A 14,687-nucleotide genomic window follows, 5' to 3' on the forward strand; every position below is an offset into this window, starting at 1 on the left:
GGGATTATACTGTTGATGTGAGCCATGACCAGTCTTTCAAAGCACTTCATGGCTACAGACGTCAGTGCCACGGGTCGGTAGTCATTTAGGCAGGTTATCTTAGAGTTCTTGGGCACGGGGACTATGGTGGTCTGCTTGAAACATGTTGGTATTACAGACTCGGTCAGGGACATGTTGAAAATGTCAGTGAAGACACTTGCCAGTTGGTCAGCACATGCTCGGAGTACACGCCCTGGTAATCCGTCTGGCCCAGCGGCCTTGTGAATGTTGACTTGCTTAAAAGTCTTACTCACATCGGCTACGGAGAGCGTGATCACATAGTCGTCCGGAACAGCTGGTGCTCTCATGCATGCTTCAGTGTTGCTTGCCTCGAAGCGAGCATAGAAGTGGTTTAGCCTGCCTGGTAGGCTTGTGTCACTGGGCAGCTCGCGGCTGTGCTTCCCTTTGTAGTCTGTAATAGTTTTAGTTTTAGTTTTAGTTGTTTGATGATGTTTTAGATGAAAACATCATCACACAAGACCCATGATATGTGAAACTGAGCCTGAGCTGACCGCAAAAACAACAGTAAACGGGATAGGATGTTTACATGCCACAGTATCCCATCTAAGATCAGCATATCCCAGGCATCTTATCCGGGTTTCTCATAACCGGGATACAAGCTTTTTTGGGTTATTGTAAATGGGATATGATGTTTATATGCGTCAACTAGGGCTAGGTGATATGGCCTAAAAATCATATCTTGATTTTTTTCAAACTTATGGACGATTCACAATATACACTACCAGTCAAAAGTTTTAGAACACCTACTCATTCAAGGGTTTTTCTTTATTTTTACTATTTTCTACATTGTAGAATAATAGTGAAGACATCAAAACTATGAAATAACACATGGAATCATGTAGTAACCAAAAAAAGAGTTCAACAAATCAAAATATATTTTATGAGATTCTTCAAATAGCCACCCTTTGCTTTGATGACTGCTTTGCATACTCTTGGCATTCTCTCAACCAGCTTCATGAGGTAGTCACACTTCAAATGCAGTCGCAAAAACCATCAAGTGAATGATGAAACTTTTTTGGTTACTACATGATTCCATAGGTGTTATTTCTTAGTTTTGATGTCTTCACTATTATTCTACAATGTAGAAAATAGTACAAATAAAGTAAAACCCTTGAATGAGTAGGTGTGTCCAAACTTTTGACTGGTACTGTGTGTGTGTGTGTGTTAGTTTGAGAAACAGATGCCTCACAGGTCCTCAACTGGCAGCTTCATTAAATAGTACCCGCAAAACACCAGTCTCAACGTCAACAGTGAAGAGGCGACTCCGGGATGCTGACCTTCTAGGCAGAGAGAAAAAGTCCAGTGTCTGTGTTCTTTTTATTGGCCAGTCTGAGATACGGCTTTGCAACTCTGCCTAGAAGGTCAGCATTATAAGGAGACATGTCATAAAGCATGGCTGTCTCTTTGGTCAACCATGTTTCTAAAAAGGGCAACAATGGAACATTCATGACAGAGAAGACATCCCGGAGTCGCCTCTTCACTGTTGACATTGAGACTGGTGTTTTGTGGGTACTATTTAATGAAGCTGCCAGTTGAGGACCTGTGAGGCGGCTGTTTCTCAAACTAGACACTAATGTATTTGTCCTCTTGCTCAGTTGTGCACCGGGGCCTCCCACTCCTCTTTCTATTCTGGTTAGAGCCAGTTTGCGCTGTTCTGTGAAGGGAGTAGTACACAGCGTTGTACGAGATCTACAGTTTCTTGGCAATTTCTCGCATGGAATAGCCTTCATTTCTCAGAACAAGAATAGACTGACGTGTTTCAGAAGAAAGTTATTTGTTTCTGGCCATTTTTTATCCTGTAATCGAACCCACAATTGCTGATGCTCCAGATACTCAACTAGTCTCAAGAAGGCCAGTTTTATTGCTTCTTTAATCAGCACAACAGTTTTTAGCTGTGCTAACAAAATTGCAAAAGGGTTTTCTAATGATCAATTAGCCTTTAAAATGATAAACTTGGATTAGCAAACACAACGTGCCATTGGAACACAGGACTGATGGTTGCTGATAATGGGCCTCTGTCCGCCTATGTAGATATTCCATTAAAAATCAGCCGTTTCCAGCTACAATAGCCATTAACAATGTCTACACTGTATTTCTGATCAATTTGATGTTATTTTAAAAATGGACAAAAAAATTGCTTTTCTTTCGAAAACAAGGAAATTTCTAAGTGACCCCAAACGTTTGAACGGTAGTGTATATAGATAGAGATATAGCTAGATAGATAGAGCTCTATTTTCTAAGTGACCCCAAACGTTTGAACGGTAGTGTATATAGATAGAGATATAGCTAGATAGATAGAGCTCTATCTTTTATTGCAGACTAGGCAGCTAGTATTACAGTGCGGTACATGGCTCCCCAACGCCGCACGTGACAAACTGTGCATTCATTTTCAATCATCAATGTTCATTGATACTCTTGTTTTAGTAGTGTCTACTCTGTGCGCAATTTGAGTAGTTGAGATAAAAAGGGTAGAAAAGTTAATTTTTTCTGTACTAGAGGAGAAGTTGTCTCAATGTGTTTGTCCATATGACCGATTCTGTTGGACCAAACCTCAAATGCAACTAGCGAGTTGAAACCGCTTTGTCAGAGAGGAAGATGTGATCTGTCAACTATGTTGGCGTGAGAGGGGCTTGGTGTGAGAGTGGGGGGAGGGGCTTGGTGTGAAGGGGAGGGGCTTGGTGTGAGGGGGAGGGGCTTGGTGTGAGAGTAGGGGGAGGGGCTTGGTGTGAGAGTAGGGGGAGGGGCTTGGTGTGAGAGTGGGGGAGGGGCTTGGTGTGAGGGGGAGGGGCTTGGTGTGAGAGGCAGGGGGAAGGGCTTGGTGTGAGGGGGAGGGGGCTTGATGTGAGGGGGAGGGGCTTGGTGTGAGAGGCAGGGGAGGGGCTTGGTGAGGGGGGAGGGGCTTGGTGTGAGGGGGAGGGGCTTGGTGTGAGGGGGAGGGGCTTGTGTGAGGGGGAGGGGCTTGGTGTGAGGAGCAGGGGGAGGGGCTTGGTGTGAGAGGCGGGGGGAGGGGCTTGGTGTGTGTGTGTGTAAACCATAGAGGAAGCGAGAGGTTTCACTCTTGCTAAAATCTGTCCAAAATAAGGCCAAAGTGTTTCTATGGGCTTATTTTGGACCTAAACTTGTCACCTGCCTTCCTGCCTTTGGGACAACAACTCCCATTGTTAGGGTGGAGACGTGAGCATCTCCTCATTATATCCAGATTTCTGGTGTAAATTGGAAGGTGCACAGGACAGAAGGAGCGAATGAGACGAGACCAGAAATACAACATGCGAAGAAGCGAACATAAACGCTCAGAAAAACGAAAAATAACAAAAACTTGATTCTTGCAATACAGGCATTTGGAATATCACGCGAAAAACATATTTGAATAAATCAAATGAATTCTATAACCCAGTCCTAGCGTCAACTCAAAAACAGAATACTTGAGTATCCCGAATAATAACGGGATATTGGTGTGTATGTAGACGTGGTCAGTGAGATGGCCACCATGCATACCTCTATTTCTCAGTGAGATGGCCACCATGCATACCTCTATCTCTCAGTGAGATGGCCACCATGCATACCTCTATCTCTCAGTGAGATGGCCACCATGCATACCTCTATCTCTCAGTGAGATGGCCACCATGCATACCTCTATCTCTCAGTGAGATGGCCACCATGCATACCTCTATCTCTCAGTGAGATGGCCACCATGCATACCTCTATCTCTCAGTGAGATGGCCACCATGCATACCTCTATCTCTCAGTGAGATGGCCACCATGCATACCTCTATCTCTCAGTGAGATGGCCACCATGCATACCTCTATTTCTCAGTGAGATGGCCACCATGCATACCTCTATCTCTCAGTGAGATGGCCACCATGCATACCTCTATCTCTCAGTGAGATGGCCACCATGCATACCTCTATTTCTCAGTGAGATGGCCACCATGCATACCTCTATCTCTCAGTGAGATGGCCACCATGCATACCTCTATCTCTCAGTGAGATGGCCACCATGCATACCTCTATCTCTCAGTGAGATGGCCACCATGCATACCTCTATCTCTCAGTGAGATGGCCACCATGCATACCTCCATCTCTCAGTGAGATGGCCACCATGCATACCTCTATCTCTCAGTGAGATGGCCACCATGCATACCTCTATCTCTCAGTGAGATGGCCACCATGCATACCTCCATCTCTCAGTGAGATGGCCACCATGCATACCTCTATCTCTCAGTGAGATGGCCACCATGCATACCTCTATCTCTCAGTGAGATGGCCACCATGCATACCTCCATCTCTCAGTGAGATGGCCACCATGCATACCTCTATCTCTCAGCACCAACGGTTTCTTCCCTCCGTTCTGCCTGGCTGGGGGTGCAGTGGGCCCAAGAGGTCCAGGTACCCCAGGAGAGATGAAGGCCCCAGCAGTGATGGGGTTTCTGTTAGGGAGGTCCGTGGGCACACCTCTCCCCCCCCCTCCTCCCCCTCCCCCTCCTGGCTTGATGTGGTCATACCTACAACAGAGAGTCACACAATGATAATAACAGACATTTATTGAACACTATAGTTGAGCAAAAACTCATCCAGTAACTGTACATTCCAGCCCATCAGTGCGGTCAGTAGGTTGGATCTTACCTGCAGCGGTCTCCGTAGGCGCACACACCTCTCTGGTAGAACTTACAGATGGTTGAAGGTTTACTGGTGGTCAGGTCATGAGAGAACATGCACCTGTTCCCTTCTCGGCAGACACCATGGAGAAAATACCTGCATAGCAACACAAGAAACCGGCAGAATTAGCAAGCTAACTAGCGTGTTGGTTAGCCATGATACCTTGGTTTCTGCTTATTCAGGCCGGATGTTCTGAGAACTGGTAAACAGTCTGATTAGGTTCTTACGCTCACATTTCAAGATGGAGGCAAGCATGTCTTTGTTTGATCCGTGTTTGTAGCTGAAAAGCTTTTTGTGGATTTTGAGTCTCCATTTACCTTTGTTTCATCTGGCTGCGAACACATTGGACAATAGTGCAATATTGCATTCAGAGTTAAGGAGACATACAACACAGGTCTATGAAACTCTTGAGTCCTACTTGGAGATACCTGGGCACTCTCCTCTGCTCTGGGGCATTATCTGATCAGACACCTGCCTCCTGTGATATACCTGGGCACCCTCCTCTGCTCTGGGGCATTATCTGATCAGACACCTGGGCACCCTACTCTGCTCTGGGGCGTTATCTGATCAGACACCTGTCTCCTGTGATATACCTGGGCACCCTCCTCTGCTCTGGGGCGTTATCTGATCAGACACCTGGGCACCCTACTCTGCTCTGGGGCGTTATCTGATCAGACACCTGTCTCCTGTGATATACCTGGGCACCCTACTCTGCTCTGGGGCGTTATCTGATCAGACACCTGCCTCCTGTGATATCCCTGGGCACCCTCCTCTGCTCTGGGGCGTTATCTGATCAGACACCTGTCTCCTGTGATATACCTGGGCACCCTCCTCTGCTCTGGGGCGTTATCTGATCAGACACCTGTCTCCTGTGATATACCTGGGCACCCTCCTCTGCTCTGGGGCATTATCTGATCAGACACCTGCCTCCTGTGATATACCTGGGCACCCTCCTCTGCTCTGGGGCGTTATCGGATCAGACACCTGCCTCCTGTGATATACCTGGGCACCCTCCTCTGCTCTGGGGCATTATCTGATCAGACACCTGCCTCCTGCTGCTTTCATCCTTCCACTTGACATACAGTACCAGTCAAAAGTTTGGACACCTACTGATTCCAGGGTTTTTCTTTATTTTTACTATTTTCTACGTTGTAGAATAATAGTGAAGACATCAAAACTATGAAATAACACATTTGGAATCATGTAGTAAACAAAAAAGTGTTAAACAAATCAAAATAATAATGGGCAAATGTTGCACAATCCAGGTGTGGAATTGTGAAAAACTGAGTTTAAATGTATTTGGCTAAGGTGTACAGTCGTGGTCAAAAGTTTTGAGAATGACACAAGTATTGGTCTTCACAAAGTTTGCTGCTTCAGTGTTTTTAGATATTTTTGTCAGATGTTACTATGGTATACTGAAGTATAATTACAAGCATTCCATAACTAAGGGGGAAAACTCTAGAAAGTTGAGTGAAGTTCAATCTCTAGCTTCTCTGAGCAGGCTGATATTTATTTCTGCGCAGCTTAGAGGGAACATTGATGGTGGCTGCATCATGTTATGGGTATGCTTGTCATCGTTAAGGACTGGGGAGTTTTTCAGGATAAAGAAACGGGGTGGAGCTAAGCACAGGCAAAGTCCTAGAGGAAAACCAGTTTCAGTCTGCTTTCCACCAGACACTGGGAGATGAATTCACCTTTCAGCAGGACAATAACCTAAAACACAAGGCCAAATGTACACTGGAGTTGCTTACCAAGAAGACAGTGAATGAGTGGCCGAGTTAGTTTTTACTTAAATCTATGGCAAGACCTAAAAATGGTTGTCTAGCAATGATCAACCACCAATTCAACAGAGCTTGAAGAATTATGAAAATAATAATGGGCAAATGTTGCACAATCCAGGTGTGGAAAACTCTTACAGATTTACCCAGAAAGACTCACAGCTGTAATCGCTGCCAAAGGTGCTTCTACAAAATATTGATTCAGGGGTGTGAATACTTATGTAAATGAGATTTGTGTATTTCATTTTCAAGAAAAATATGTTTTCACTTTCAGATTATGGTGTATTGGGTGAGAAATTGATTTAATCAATGTTTATTTCAGGCTGTAACACAACCAAACGTGGAATAAGTCAAGGGGTATGAATACTTTCTGAAGGCACTGTATATACACACTCACACTACATTGACACTCCCACACAAAACCCACACACATTCACATATATTACATATGCATGCGCACACACACACGCAGACCGACAACACCAACACACAATCACACACACACACACACACTGTTACACAACATTTCATTTTGTTCTTGCCAACCAGTACACACCTGATTCAACTAATCATAGACTTCAATCAAGACATGATTAGTTGAATCAGGTGTGTTATTGCTTGGTTAGAACACAAACCTGCACCCAGACTGGCCCTCTGTGGATAAGAAGCCATGCAACAAAGACCATAACACAAACAACGTTGAATGAATTATCTGAAAGCTGTTTCACGTTTGCTGTACTGCTATTCTTGTTAATTAGTTCAACTTGTCTTTCTAAAGCCTATCTGAAGAGAGTTTCTAATCTCTCTCTCTACTGCTGTATTACAGGTACAGGTGGTGGACCAACAACAGAATCACCTGGATCAATGAAAGCTATAATATGACCCACAAGTGCATGAGTCCAATAGTCATCTCCGGGATGCTAACCTTCTAGGCAGAGTTGCAAAGAAAAGTCCAGTGTCTGTGTTCTTTTACCCATCTTAATCTTTTATTTTTATTACCAGTCTGAGATTTTGCTTTTTCTTTGCAACTCTGCCTAGAAGGTCAGCATCCCGGAGTCGCCTCTTCACTGTTGACATTGAGCCTGGTGTTTTGAGGGTACTATTTAATGAAGCTGCCAGTTGAGGACCTGTGAGGCGTCTGTTTCTCAAACTAGACACTAATGTATTTGTCCTCTTGCGCAGTTGTGCACCGGGGCCTCCCACTCCTCTTTCTATTCTGTTTAGAGACAGTTTGCGCTGTTCTGTGAAGGGAGTAGTACACAGCGTTGTACGAGATCTACAGTTTCTTGGCAATTTCTCGCATTGAATAGCCTTCATTTCTCAGAACAAGAATAGACTGATGAGTTTCAGAAGAAAATTATTTGTTTCTGGCCATTTTTGATCCTGTAATCGAACCCACAATTGCTGATGCTCCAGATACTCAACTAGTCTCAAGAAGGCCAGTTTTATTGCTTCTTTAATCAGCACAACAGTTTTCAGCTGTGCTAACATAATTGCAAAAGGGTTTTCTAATGATCAATTAGCCTTTTCAAATGATAAACTTGGATTAGCAAACACAACGTGCCATTGGAACACAGGACTGATGGTTGCTGATAATGGGCCTCTATACGCCTATGTAGATATTTTTCAGCTACAATAGCCATTTACAACATTAATGTCTACACTGTATTTCTGATCAATTTTAATGGACAAAAAAAGTAGCTTTTTCAAAAACAAGGAAATTTCTAAGTGACCCCAAACTTTTGAACAGTAGTGTATATACACACACACACACATAATTCCACTTTGACATTATGGGGTATTGTGTGTAGGCCAGTGACCAAAAAAATACAAATGTAATCAATTTTGAATTCAGGCTGTAACACAACAAAAGGTGGAATAAGTCAAGGGGTGTGAATTGGTCGAAAATGCTCTGTGCTATATCACAGTACCTAACTTGTAACTCCCAGTAATGGATACCAAAAATCTTTGGTTAAATCATATGATCTGGTGTAACAATCTGTAGCTACACTTTTTATAGCCAGCCAATAGTAGGCACTAGATCCGCACTATCATCTAGGGTTGATGTGGATTCCAGGTAATACACTGGTGTTCCGGCTCCTACATAAGGCATCCTCCATTCAGCTGCAGAGGAATCATTTTCCTCCTTAACTAGCTTAACATTTAACGTCCTAATACAACCATTTTCGGATAATTTAGGATGTTGCACACCTTTGGCTGAACGCGGTGTGCAACATCCTAAATTGTCCGAAAATGGTGGTGAAAATTTGTTTTATTAAGACGGTACACATTTTCCCCGTCTTTTTTACAACAGCTGCCATTAAAGTTAGTTAGGGAGGGAAATGCTGCCTTTGCAGCCTGAATTGAGGATGCTTTATATACGAGCCGGTCCACCGGGCATCAACATCAACCCTGGTGGATAGTGCAGATCTAGTGTCCGCTATCGGCTGCCTAGTCTACACTTCAGCGCTAACTAGCAAACAAAAGCACCAATCGCGTGATCCATGGAAATGTTCAATCTGAGTAACACACTACCGCATGTTCTCAAAGATGTCGCACCAGATTGGTTAGTCAGCTTCAAAGCTAACGTTAGCAAGCTAACTAGCAACGGTAAAGAGTTAGCTAATGTTAGCTAGCCAGCTAGCCAGATAAGAAGCTAGCTAACATTTCCTAATTGCAAGACCGGAAACATCACACAGTTCAAGGCAAGAAACGCACTCAAGGAATAGTAAAACCATTAAACAGTTATACCTGCAGGTGACTTGCTTCGTGCTCATTTTTGTTCCTCAATAACATTGGCGCAACAGTATTTATGTTCTCGTTGTCACGTTTGAGTGCAAGCCGAAACACCCGCCTATGAACCCCCAGAATCGATTAAACGAAGGTTCCGAGGGGAAGGTTCCGGACGGTTGTAGCAGACTGGTCGCCGGGGAGATGGCGGTTCCGGACGGGTTGTAGCAGACTGGTCGCCGGGGAGATGGCAGAAGCAGAAGTGTCGTTTGAAGCTGAAGGCTGAAAGCAAGCCGAGTACAGTTAGCGAGAAAGATTAGTGGACAACAGTGAAGTCCAAGAATGGAACAAAAAGGGCTAAACTTGTTGTGGAAAATGAGTCTGATGAATCGTTGCTTGTTGGAGGACGTTTTTTTGTTTAAGGATGTTTATTTGGGAAACCCTTTTGAAGTCACGAGGATGGTGAAGAAGGCGTTGGGGAAAGTGGATGCAGTCAAAGTAACCAGGAGTGGTATGGTGTTGATATCATAGTAACCAGGAGTGGTATGGTGTTGATATCATAGTATCCAGGAGTGGTATGGTGTTGATATCATAGTAACCAGGAGTGGTATGGTGTTGATATCATAGTAACCAGGAGTGGTATGGTGTTGATATCATAGTAACCAGGAGTGGTATGGTGTTGATATCATAGTAACCAGGAGTGGTATGGTGTTGATATCATAGTAACCAGGAGTGGTATGGTGTTGATATCATAGTAACCAGGAGTGGTATGGTGTTGATATCATAGTATCCAGGAGTGGTATGGTGTTGATATCATAGTAACCAGGAGTGGTATGGTGTTGATATCATAGTAACCAGGAGTGGTATGGTGTTGATATCATAGTAACCAGGAGTGGTATGGTGTTGATATCATAGTAACCAGGAGTGGTATGGTGTTGATATCATAGTAACCAGGAGTGGTATGGTGTTGATATCATAGTAACCAGGAGTGGTATGGTGTTGATATCATAGTAACCAGGAGTGGTATGGTGTTGATATCATAGTAACCAGGAGTGGTATGGTGCATTTTGTCTCGCGGAATTATCGACGCATGAAGTGGACAGCTTTGATTTTCGGAGCAGGGCACTGGTAAAAGGTGTTATCTCTGGCGTCCCGTTGGACATTGATAATCAATATCATAGGCTAAAAATTCCAGGAGTAGTTAATGCACGTCGCTTGACCCGTATGGAGAATGGGGAAAAGGAGCAAAGTGTATCTGTATTACTGATGTTTGATGAGTATTTACCACCCTATGTAAAGTTGGGAAATATAAGGTAACACTGTAAGAGCATTCGTGAAAAACCTGATGCAATGCAAGAAGTGTAAAAAGTTTGGCCATGTGTCAAGTGTTTGCAGACGGAAGGAATATTTTATTGAGGAGTCTGGGAATGTAAAATGTTGCATCTTTATGTTTTTACGTCATTTTAGCAGACGCTCTTATCCAGAGCGACTTACAGTTAGTGAGTGCATACATTACCCTACATCCCTGCCATTCCCTCCCCTACCCTGGATGACACTGGGCCAATTGTGCGCCGCCCCATGGGTCTCCCGGTCAAGGCCGGCTACGACAGAGCCTGCATTCGAACCAGGATCTCTAGTGGATCAGCAAGCACTGCGATGCAGTGCCTTAGACCACTGCACCATCTGTGGTGGGGATCATATTTCCGAATTCCCTGAGTGCCCTGTTAGGGTGAAAGAGGTTGAGGCAGTGGCGACCTGTCATTCAGGGCAGGTAGAGCCCCACCTGTTTAGCGTAATTTATTTATTTATTTTGCATGTTATTTTGGCTTTAATACGCGTCACATATCAGTTTGCAAACAATGTAAAAAAAAATTGTATCATTGAGTTAATAAAGCCGCATACAAACATGGTTTATTTTTTGCTTTCTTGAGTAAGGCAGCTCCAAAATGCAGGTGTTTCAGCCTAGCTCAGTGCTTTCTGTGGTGGCTGGGGAAGCCAGCGGAAAATACGGAGCGTAGGGGTTGGTAATGTTCTCTAGTTGCGCCGTGATTGGCTCAGTGTTCTGTCACTCACGGGGACACTATATCACTGCAAAATCTACAGGCAGAGCTCGAAAATTCAAGCCCCTTGGGTGCTGCCATAGAGTTACATTAGAAGTGCCCATCCAAGAAGGCTCAAGGTCATTGGCCACAGATAAAATGACGTCAAATCACGTTACATCTACCGCAGCTTTGATTGGACTGATCATGTCAGCATCATACTTTCTAAATCTTAGCTAGCAAGCTAGCGGTCATCATCATGAATCAAGTCGACAATCTACTGGCAAATCTTTGTCATATGAAGAGAAATTATGAAGAGAAATTATAGATAAAACGTATCGTGCTGATCGGCCATTGGACATAATCATTATGTTAAATCGTGGTTTGGGAGGAATCAGTGGTTAATTGCAGGTCTGGGTTTAACAGTCACTAGCCTGCTATTCAGTGGATTGGGATTGGGTGGTCCAGGTCTGGGTTTAACAGTCTCTAGCCTGCTATTCAGTGGATTGGGTGGTCCAGGTCTGGGTTTAACAGTCTCTAGCCTGCTATTCAGTGGATTGGGTGGTCCAGGTCTGGGTTTAACAGTCTCTAGCCTGCTATTCAGTGGATTGGGTGGTCCAGGTCTGGGTTTAACAGTCTCTAGCCTGCTATTCAGTGGATTGGGATTGGGTGGTCCAGGTCTGGGTGTAACAGTCTCTAGCCTGCTATTCAGTGGATTGGGATTGGGAGGTCCAGGTCTGGGTTTAACAGTCTCTAGCCTGCTATTCAGTGGATTGGGATTGGGAGGTCCAGGTCTGGGTTTAACAGTCTCTTTTCCAAGCTTAAAAGGATAAACATTCAACACCAGAAAAGGTTGAATATATCGGCCATGCTGTCAATCCAGCATGACTGGAAACTCTGAACTGGGAAATCTCCGACTTCAGTGAGTTCAAGACAACTGGGCACTCGAGAAAAAACTGTCATCCAACTCGGAATTCCAAGTCGGGAACTCTGGCCTCTTTCTAGAGCTCCGACCTGAAAATCACTGACATCATGAATTCCCAGTTGTCTTGAAAGCACCATGAATCCAGAGAATGCCAGACTTTGAACAAGGTGAGTCCAAAAATGTATTGTATGCTGCTGCATAAAGGATGTAATATGCCAGGGAGATATGTATACTGAAGCTAAGAAAGTAATACTAAGTGTATGTTGTGTAGTAAGCTGTTAGTAGCCCATGTGCCTCACCCTAATAATTTGGTCCCTTTTCCCCTCATAATTTCGCCTACTGTTCTGACTTGGTGGTGCACATGTAGCCTATAGCCTGTTTTAGAGAAATGTAATCATCAAATATTGTAAGAGCTTTCATTGTCTGCTTATATGCCCCCTTTATTTATCCTACGGTTCTGACTTGGTGTACAGGGAGAACACTGTAAGAATGGCCCATGTTCTGAATTCTGTCGCTGTACATTTCAAAAGTGCTGAACAAATAGTTATATTGACTACGTCAGTCCCAGCTCGCTCATTAATGTCTTAATCGAAATTAGGGATTGCCTCTTATCCACTCGTCGTCCCCTTATGCCATAGTTTGTACATCTCAATTGTCAGTAGAAACCACATTTGTTTAAGCAAGTCAGCCATATCAGCTATGTTTTTTTTAAAGGCAGTAAATGAGGCAGAATGAACTGTTTCACTGCCAGACGAGGCCCCGCTGATAGCCAGGTGTTGCAATGGTAAGGATTCACTACATCAGGGTTCTTCAATTCCGGTCCTGGAGGGCCGAAACACCTCTGTTTTTCATCCTCTCCTTCTAATCAGGGGCTAATTCAGACCTGGGACACCAGGTGAGTGCAATTAACTACCAGGTAGAAATAAAAAACAGAAGTGTTTCGGCCCTCCAGGACCGGAATTGAAGAACCCTGCACTACATGGTGCTGAAACAAAAGCTCTGCTGTTGTTGCTGTAAATGAGGCTGAATGAACTGTTTCACTGCCAGACGAGGCTCCGCTGATAGCCAGGTGTAGCAGTGGTAAGGTGTTGGGACAGCTTTATGTAGGGTTTGCCCCACCAAGATTTACATGCTAAAGTCGCCACTGGGTTGAGGTGTCAAGGATCAGGGCTGTACAGCTAATCTCCTAGGTGTTTGGTATTTTATTAGGATCCCCTTTAGCTGTTGCAAAAGCAGCAGCTACTCTTCCTGGGGTCCACACAAAACATGAAACATGACATAATACAGAACATTAATAGACAAGAACAGCTCAAGGACAGAACTACATGAAAACATTTTAAAGGCACATGTAAGCTTACATTTCAGTACATACACACAAACTATCTAGGTCAAATAGGGGAGAGGCGTTGTGCCATGAGGTGTTGCTTTATCTGTTTTCTGAAACCAGGTTTGCTGTTTATTTGAGCAATATGAGATGGAACGGAGTTCCATGCAATAATGGCTCTATATAATACTGTACTCTTCTTGAATTTGTTCTGGATTTGGGGACTGTGAAAAGACCCCTGGTGGCATGTCTGGTGGGGTAAGTGTGTGTGTCAGAGCTGTGTGTAAGTTGACTATGCAAACAATTTGGGATTTTCAACACATTAATGTTTCTTATAAAAAGAAGAAGTGATGCAGTCAGTCTCTCCTCAACTCTTAGCCAAGAGAGACTGGCATGTATAGTATTTATATCAGCCCTCTGATTACAATGAAGAGCAAGACGTGCCACTCTGTTCTGGGCCATCTGCAGCTTAACTAGGTATTTCCTTGCAGCACTGGACCACACAACTGGACAATAATCAAGATAAGACAAAACTAGAGCCTGTAGAACTTGCTTTTTGGAGTGTGGTGTCAAAAAAGCAGAGCATCTCTTTATTACGGATAGACCTCTCCCCATCTTTACAACCATTGAATCTATATGTTTGACCATGATAGTTTACAATCTAAGGTAACGGCAAGTAATTTAGTCTCCTCAACTTGTTCAACAGCCACACCATTCATTACCAGATTCAGCTGAGGTCTAGAACTTAGTGAATGATTTGTACCAAATACAATGCTCTTAGTTTTAGAGATATTCAGGACCAGTTTATTAGTGGCCACCCTTTCCAAAACAGACTGCAACTCTTTGTTAAGGGTTTCAGTGACTTTCTTAGCTGTGGTTGCTGATGCGTATATGGTTGAATCATCAGCATACATGGACACACATGCTTTGTTTAATGCCAGTGGCAGGTCATTGGTAAAAATAGAAAAGAGTAGAGGGCCTAGAGAGCTGCCCTGTGGTACACCACACTTTACATGTTTGACATTAGAGAAGCTTCCATTATAGAAAACCCGTTGAGTTCTATTAGATTAGATAGATAGCTCTGAATCCACGATATGGCAGAGGTTGAAAAGCCATAACACATACGTTTTTTCAACAGGTCAACAATATCAAAGGCTGCACTGAAATCTAACAGT

At 43.9% G+C, this 14,687-nt stretch overlaps 1 protein-coding gene across 1 annotated transcript in view; it reads right to left on the reverse strand.

The window, feature by feature from the left end:
• Positions 1-9,364, reverse strand: part of LOC121560314 (probable E3 ubiquitin-protein ligase makorin-2) — a 46,346-nt gene extending 36,982 nt beyond the window's left edge. Inside the window, exons 1-3 of the mRNA XM_041873319.2 lie at positions 9,246-9,364; positions 4,684-4,812; positions 4,372-4,562 (exon numbers count right to left, since the gene is read on the reverse strand). Coding sequence (XP_041729253.2) covers positions 4,372-4,562; positions 4,684-4,812; positions 9,246-9,271 — 346 coding nt within the window. The 5' untranslated portion in view covers positions 9,272-9,364. The remainder of the gene's footprint in view (positions 1-4,371; positions 4,563-4,683; positions 4,813-9,245) is intronic.
• Between the last annotated feature and the right edge of the window lie 5,323 nt (positions 9,365-14,687).

Source organism: Coregonus clupeaformis, unplaced genomic scaffold (genome assembly GCF_020615455.1).
Source record: "Coregonus clupeaformis isolate EN_2021a unplaced genomic scaffold, ASM2061545v1 scaf0212, whole genome shotgun sequence".
Classification (NCBI taxonomy): domain Eukaryota; kingdom Metazoa; phylum Chordata; class Actinopteri; order Salmoniformes; family Salmonidae; genus Coregonus; species Coregonus clupeaformis.